Source organism: Drosophila tropicalis, unplaced genomic scaffold (assembly GCF_018151085.1).
Source record: "Drosophila tropicalis isolate 14030-0801.00 unplaced genomic scaffold, ASM1815108v1 contig_593, whole genome shotgun sequence".
NCBI classification, from domain to species: domain Eukaryota; kingdom Metazoa; phylum Arthropoda; class Insecta; order Diptera; family Drosophilidae; genus Drosophila; species Drosophila tropicalis.
The window spans coordinates 5,409,061-5,417,051 of record NW_027173070.1 but is presented as its reverse complement, the minus strand read 5'-3'; the positions used below and the strand labels follow the sequence as shown (position 1 = coordinate 5,417,051).

The 7,991-nt window shown below is 38.8% G+C and overlaps 1 protein-coding gene across 1 annotated transcript; it reads right to left on the bottom strand.

The window, feature by feature from the left end:
- Positions 1-1,776: 1,776 nt before the first annotated feature.
- Positions 1,777-3,731, bottom strand: LOC137577982 (kinesin-like protein KIF23). The gene has a single exon (XM_068291585.1). The coding sequence runs from the start codon at positions 3,670-3,672 to the stop codon at positions 1,777-1,779; it is 1,896 nt and encodes a 631-aa protein (XP_068147686.1). The 5' UTR covers positions 3,673-3,731.
- Between the last annotated feature and the right edge of the window lie 4,260 nt (positions 3,732-7,991).

The following is a 7,991-nucleotide window of genomic DNA, read 5'->3' as shown; positions in this document are numbered from 1 at the left end:
TTTCAAATAGAAGAAAAAAATTAACCTGTGCAAAAGTTTTCTGTAAGCTGAGGGCATACTTGTCATGAGTAACTGTTTGACGACGAACATCAAAATGTGTAGCATACATTTGGGAATTCCATTTAGAGCAATTATTCTAGTCACATTGAAATAACTAAAACATTTAGTGTGATCTTAGTTCTCTATACCTTCTAATAAGTAGCCAGCAAGTTGAGCAGTTGTCAGCGAAAAGAAAAAAAAAAAGCATACATTAGGGAGTAAATTTAAAAAAATTTAATAAAACCAGCTAGTCATAAGATACGCAAAGGGTATAGAATTAACGGTACTCAGAACCTTGTATTTTTGGACAAATTGCAACAGGAGGAAGTCCAACTGCAGTTTACATCTTTGTAGTTCTGTTCTGCCATCCCGTGCTCCTGTTACTCATGGCTTGTTGTCCTTGCTGGGATGCCAGCACGTGCTCTTATTTGCCATTCATATGCGGCAACGCCATTTTGATTTTTTCTCCACTATTGCCAAGTCATGGGTAGAATGAGGACAGAAACCGAGAGCCAGAGAGCTTAAAACGTAGATTAAAAAATTATCCAAATGAAAAAAGTTGACAAAAAACAAAAGAACCATGGCAACAAGGATATGCAGCAAACAAAATAAAACGAGGAGCAAGGAGGGGGAAAAGCGACTGGTAGCATTATTTGCCTTGATCAATATGCATGGCATGTTCTCTGATGGAAATATGATTAAAGTCAAGGCGAAAACAAGCAGCAGACAAGACGTGCTTCTCCTGCTACTGACTGACCGAACAAGGATTATGCAAAGGCATCGCACAAAACTTGTTTGATGTCAGGCAAGAGAAACGAAATCAACTGGAAACTGTTAAGAAAAAAATATAAAACTTACCAACTCCAGCGGGCAATTTTTGTATTGATGTAACTCCCAAAAGTATGCTGCAGTTTTTATGTTATGTTTTTTTTTTTTTTTTTTTTTTTGTTAGTCCTTCACGTGAGTTGAAAAATAAATCTATATATTCTCTTCTATTCTATTTTATGTTGCAAGCTTTAAGTATAGTTTCCTGTCCCCTGTTGTAATTTTTTTCCCTCGGTTTTTGGTCGAAAGTTATGAAAATTCATAACACACACCCAGTACACACACACATTCACACACCCCAAAACACACACACACACACTGATGGCGTGCAACTTTGCGGTCTTTTAAAAGATTGTTTGCATTATTTGTGGCTGTGGCGGGAGACTCCCCTCCCCCACACCTTCTACCACCTCCTCGATGGCATTAGACAAACATTTTCTGAGCTGTTAACAAAGTGAAACCGCACAGTTTGTTTTCAAAAGTTTCGCCCTGTTGTTGTATTTTTTTTTTGTGTAAAAAAAAAGAACGATAACGGTATTTAGTTCGGTTTTTAGGGTTTCTCGGTTTTTCGTTTATACATATATAACTAGTTTTTTGTTGTTTTTTTTTTTTTTGTGGCTCTTTTTACTATGCTTTTCTTTAATCTGCCAGTCTGTGGCTTGTTCTGCTTGTTGTGGATTAGTTATATATTTCAATATATTGATGGCGTATAAATATTCAGAAGCATTTTTCACCCGAATAGTCTTTCGTGTCATACGCCATTTTGTAAGATTTAAAACTTGGTGACCCCGACGTGTAGTTTTTTAGCTTTCCGAAGGTTTATTAAAAAAACAAAATTAATCAAAAATTGAAATAATATTTAAGTTAAACATTAAACTACCGATGGATATCATCTTGGTGGCAATCACTTGTCTAAAACGCGGACCCTTGCTTTTCTGCTTTATATTTCTCAGAATTGAGTGCCTTCCATTCCTGTATGTCATCCAATTTCTTACAATGAAAAGAATAAAGCAAACTTGCCTGGGTGGAGGTATAATTGAGCCTATTTTGATAAGGCCTTGTAACGATATCAGTTTGTTTGGCTGTCAGAAAAGCTTTTGCAATAGTTTTTTTATTCTCTAGGACATTTTCAGAACTTTGTGAGCGTTCTGGACGAGGTATATTCTCCTTGTTTTCTAGGCCATTTTCGACACTTCGTGATCGTTTCTGACGGGGAATATTATCCTTGTTCCCCTGTAGAGCTGCACTGTGCATACGATTGTTTTCATCCATTTTGATAAGCATTCGGCGAAAATTGTCGCATTTAATGTGTAAGAGTTCAATCAACTCCTTACGATTTTTGCTGCGTTGTTGTAAGCAGGACTTGAACTCTAGGATTCGTAATTTTGTCTCGGGAAGATTGCTTAATTGAATGCTAGGTAAGTCTGGTCCTAGACTCAACTGAGTCTGTGCTTTTAAATTGGGCGTCTTGCATTTTGGGTGTGCCGGCGTCCCAGCTCGAAGTATTTGCACTTCTTGAGTCATTTCGGCAAATTTCATTACTTGCAAGTTCTCATCGTAATCCTCAATTCTGGGATTAGTGCAGACAATCATAGAGACTTGTCCCTCGCCATCAAAATAACTTTTAAACATATGTGTTAGCTTTGAGTCCCGATAGGGTATTTTCTTAGCATTGTTGCCCAACTGCTGATTCTCACGAAGGTATTCCAAGCAGGTTCTCAATGTCATTAGCGAATTGTTGATATTGCCGGCCTCACGAAGCCGTACTCCAGTTGTTTTGGTCTTTGAAAAACGCTCGCTACCAGCCAAATCCACCAAAGACAGTTGACTCACTGTTATCAGTTGCTCATTGGATTGAGTGTCATTTGGAGCCTGGACCAACCGAATACTGAATACTGAATGACTGCGACTTGATTCCTGATTGAGGACTGTATGGGCCATATGCTTGCGTTTCTGTCCCATCTGAAAGACTTGTAAGGCTTCCTGCACGGTCTTGACTTCCATTTCGTTCACTCCATGGACATACATGCGATGCGTGGCATCTTCACGAATGATTCTAGATTGCAACGATCTTTGTGAGCCATCGACTTCGAGAAGGTCATAGATACTATTGTTATAGATCTCAATGTAGGTGATGAACACCGAGTACATGTTGTTCTCATCCAATGCATCCAATACAATTGGAGGCAGTTCTAGTGATTTCTGTAAGGCGGATTTTCTGCGCCTTGACATTACTAATTTTCTCTTCAGTCCCAGCTGCTCCTGAAGGGCTTCCCTTTCCGACAATATCTCAAAGCCATTTAACCTATCTGGCTTGAATATAAACATCTTGGCTTGGTAATCAGCAATTGTGCAAAAGAGCTGGTCCAGACATCTTGGTAATATACCGCGATGTCTCAAATCACCAGTCATTGTATGAGTTTTGCCACTTCCAGTCACTCCATAGGTGAAAAGTAAACTATCACGGCCACATATTAAGTTCTCAACGAGAGGTTGTGCGACAGCAGCAAATACTTCTCGTTGCGAGGCATCAGCTTTAAATATGTGCTTGAATTTATATCTGATTTCATTTTGTTGTTGCTGTCGATAATATGGTCGATCCTGCAATTGTTGATCTTGCAAATTCATACAAATTGTCTTCGAATCGATGACTCGCAATGACGTGAGATCTACTTCCAGTTGCAGAGGTCGCAGGCGACAATACACATTAACGTTATCTTTGACTTCATTATGTGAATTGCTTTCTAATGGTGATTGATTCCTTGGCGTGTTCAGAATACGCTTTGGTGTGCGAGAAATTTGTTTCATTTTTAATTTATTTATTCTCTGATTTTTATTTGAAACTAATATAGGAAATTGGAGACATATGGAGAATTATTTGCCTTTGGTTTAAGTTTGGGTTTTGGAATTGACATTTAATTCAATACGAAAGTGGAAACTTTAGTTTTGTTATTGAAATTGGAAAGGCACTATACTATATAACCTCAATTATTCAACGAAAGGTGGCTTTGTCTTTTTAGATTTTTCCCTACTTTTAAACAATATTTGAATGGTTTCTCAATATAACTTCAACTATTAGTAAGCAAGAAGCTCTAGAAAAGCAAACACAACTTTAATATGGTACCTATATTATTCAATTAAATGTACAGAAATGGATGGCTTTAACATGCTGATTCCGTTACTGCTTAAATAAATTGCCAACCTATTTGTGCCTTAATAATAGTCATGCTCATTTGCTTGTGCCTTCTGCCGCCAGGGGGACAAGAAGTTAATTCACTTTATGCGTGAACATTTCGCAGTGTTTTTGGCGTAGCTGTCGTAACGAGCTGGTAAATCGATTGTGACTAATTCACGGCAGTCATGCAAAGGACCTTTAGGCATTGGCATTGGCAAGCGGGGCGGGGGCAGCGGGTTCAACTAATAAACAGAACAGCAAAATCCTTCAATTTATGTGATTATTAAAATATTAAAGACAATTCAATTGGAAAATTGCCAGAAGGGGAAGAGGGTGGGATGGGTTGTGGAGGTTTGGCTATGAGGGATGGTGGAAGAAACTGTCGATATGCATATTATGAAGTAATTGAAATAAACGAGCTGAGAGCAGAGCTAAGCAGAGAGCCGCTAGGAGTAAAGTGAGTTGAATGTTTAATAAATGATTTCCGCTATACTTGGATTCAATGTGAAACCATTTCAAATGCATGTCTGTCTATGCGTTTGTCTGTGTATGGGTGTGTGTGTGTGGGGGTGTATGTGTGTGTGTGCAATGACTGAGATTAGAGGAATGTGTTCGTGCCAAAGCAAAAACTGAATCACAGTGCGTGCGTTAGCAAAGTATCTGTATCTGTATCTCTATCTGAATTTGTTGTATTTGCAGTCGGTCTCTCTCTCTCTCTCTCTCTCTTGGAGTTTGCTGTCTATCTGTTTGCAGCTGCCACAATGAGTTCCCATTCTAGTTGTTGGTGTTGTCTCTGTTGATTTTTGTGCGGGTGCATGTCAGACATTTCATTATCAAACTATACACATACATACATAAATATATGCAAAATAGGGGGAAAATATAATGATAATGAGGGCTTATCGCAAGAACGGAAGTGAATCTCCTACTTCTACTCTTCCTCCTCGTACTCATAGTAAAATCAAATCGAAAGCAAAATGTGTGAAATTTTTCAAGCGAAAAATAGAGAGAGGAAAACATACACACACACACACACACAGTGGAAAAAAGGCAATAAATAAATAAAATCAATCAACAAGTGGCCACAACGCAAAGCCTGAAAACGAGACGAGAGTCGAGTGTCGTTTGCCTATTTACCCAGGACCAATACAAACAGATGGGGGCAAGAAGGGACAAGGGCTGCGAGCAAAGGGAGTCAAGGAGGCAAAGTGGAAGAAGAGAGGGTTAGCCAATCAAGAGCAATCTATATGACACTTTACCCGCTGGGAAATGGGAGGCAAAGTGGTCAGGGGCGTGGCCATTGGCTCAATAATTAATTTAATTAAAAGTTGGCCCAACCTTCTCAACTTGCTCAATCCTCATCTCATCATCCTCATCCTTATCATAATCATGATAAAGATAATAATCAGCTAAATATTATTCCGCATATTTCCAGATGAGCTAAGCAAATGTGGCACGCACACACACACGCACAGACAGACAAACACATATATGTAATAAAATAATCATAAATAAATAATGATGTCAGGATACCCACAGTGAAGAGGATACTCCCCACCCTCGCTCCCGTTTTCTGTTTCTCTACTCCGTTCTGTTCTCTGTTCTGTGTTTGCATGCAAATACACTTTAAGTGCAAAGGCATTTATTTGGGCACCCAAGGAAAACATACAGAGAAACCAGTTGCCAGGCAGAAACCATAACCATTTTCTACCCATCCCCCATACTTCTCAGTCCTTCTGCTGCTCCTGCTCATCTTTCTACTACTGCTAAGAGACGAGTGAGAGCAAATAAATTGCTATAAAATTTTACCCAAAAGTCGCATACGAAAAGCTGCCTGGGCTAAGTCTGCCGAGTCTCAGTCTCAGTCAGAGTTGCCCAAAGGCGTTGAAGCTGAAGTTGAGATGGGAAATGGAGGAAAGAGGGGCGATGGGGCAGCCTAACCAGGCTGGGGACTGATACTGGGGGCCAGCGTTGTCGTCATGCCTTCATGTCAAGCAATTCAATTCAATTTGGTTTCTCACGCATTTGTTTGTTCGCTCGGGGGATAGTTGGAAGAAGGAAAAGCAAAAAAAAAAGCATGAAAGGGGGGTATCATGTGTGTGTGTGTGCAGGCGTGTGTTTATTTTATTTTTATTTAATTCATATTCATGCCATTCATGAAGGCATATGGAAAAAAAAACACATTTACATTATACAGCTGAACTTTTGAAAATAGGCAATAAAATGAGCAACTTTATAGGTTAATCCTTCTTCAAGTCTTGTTTCCTTTACAATATGTTTAGAATTTGTTACTGTTGGCTTTAGATTTCGTTGGCTCACATTTATCACCAACTAAGAACTAGGAAAACATATTTTAGCCAGCAGCTTAAAAGCATGCAACATATTTTTTACTTCACAAGCAACTGAATGAGTGAGTGAATGAATGAAAGAATGTTTCTTCTACTTACATGTGAAAAACTTAAGCTCTTGGTGCTGTCTCAGGCGTCTTAGAATGAGCAAATATATATATTAATATATATATATCTATGCGTGGTTATGTGTGAGTGCGGCATTTCCAATTTCCGTTCAGTTCACACACAAATGCCGGCGGCTGTTGCTTCCCCGACTATGATGATGATGACGACGACGATAACTGGCCATATCTCTTTTGCATATTGATTTGCACACTCTAATCTCTAATCTCTATATCTTTTTCTTTTTCTAGTATTTGCCAATATTAAGTACAACAGCAATTGCAACTGTCTCGTTCACTTTGTTCTAAGCACTTTTCTCACAAGGTTTTTTTTTTTTTTTGTACCAAAAGTTTATTTTATTTGATTTTATTTGTTTTTTAAATCTTTTTTGGCCTGTTTCTGCTCCGTTGCCAACAACCAGACACGAGCAAGTTCAGCAGCCAAATGAATCTGAGTGAATTGAAAAAGATGTTGCTGCTACTGCTGTGTCGAAATCCGAAGGCATCCTCTATTGAAATCTTCGTGAATTTGGGACAAAAGACTCAGAGATTGCGAGAGTAAAAGAGGGAGTCTGCGCATGTTGAGCGAATAAAAATGAGGGGAAATGTAAACAAAAAAGCCAGCTAACGGATGCTGTGGCACTTTAATTAGCCACCGCTTGCATATTTGAGCAATAGACAAAGAGAACACAACTAAGAGAGTTTTACACGCGAGACACAAAGAGAGAATGAAAGAGAGTTGACATCATATGTGGGTGGTGGTCCTGCTTCAAGCTGACTGCTGATAAGGCTACTGACCTTTTGTGTGTATGGCCCAGTGTGAGGCATAGAGGACGGAGGAGCAGGTGATGGGTGGTCGGGTAAAGCTAAACTAAATGCCATTTAGTTGGGCTCTAAGTCAAGTATTTTCTAAATACGCCCAAGTTGGTGGGCAAATTTCACAAAACACAAAGTATTATTATTTCTTTTTTTTACATAGCTGCCCTTTTAATTAAATTAATGCATTGCCAAACCACTTAATTGTAAGCATTTTTCTTCGTTTTAGAGAGAAGGATGTATTGGCTTTGGAGCGGGTGGGGTTTGTCTGGACAAACAGCTGTGCCATCAAGTCCATAGATTACACAATAAACAAAAGCCGCTCAGGGAGGAAGATAAAAGGGCAAAAGGGGCGAGCAGCAGATTGAAATCTGAGTTGGTTTTCATATCAATGCCAAAAGAGAGAAAAAAAACTGGATAAAAATGAGCAAACAGAAAAAGTCAAAAATGTGTTGCCTACTTTCGGGTGGCCAAAAAGGTAAGCAAAATTAATAGCTGATTTAACAAAATATTTTGTAATATACATATTTGAGCAACAAAAAAAGGAAAAGCAGAAAACAAAGTCAGCATAAAATTGTTGAAATTGTTTAAAGTTAGTTTTTCTTCCTTTTTTTCTGTTAGTTGCCATAAAAAGTTTTTCGTTGCAATTTGTTCTTCTTCTTCTCCTCCGCCTCGCATCGTATG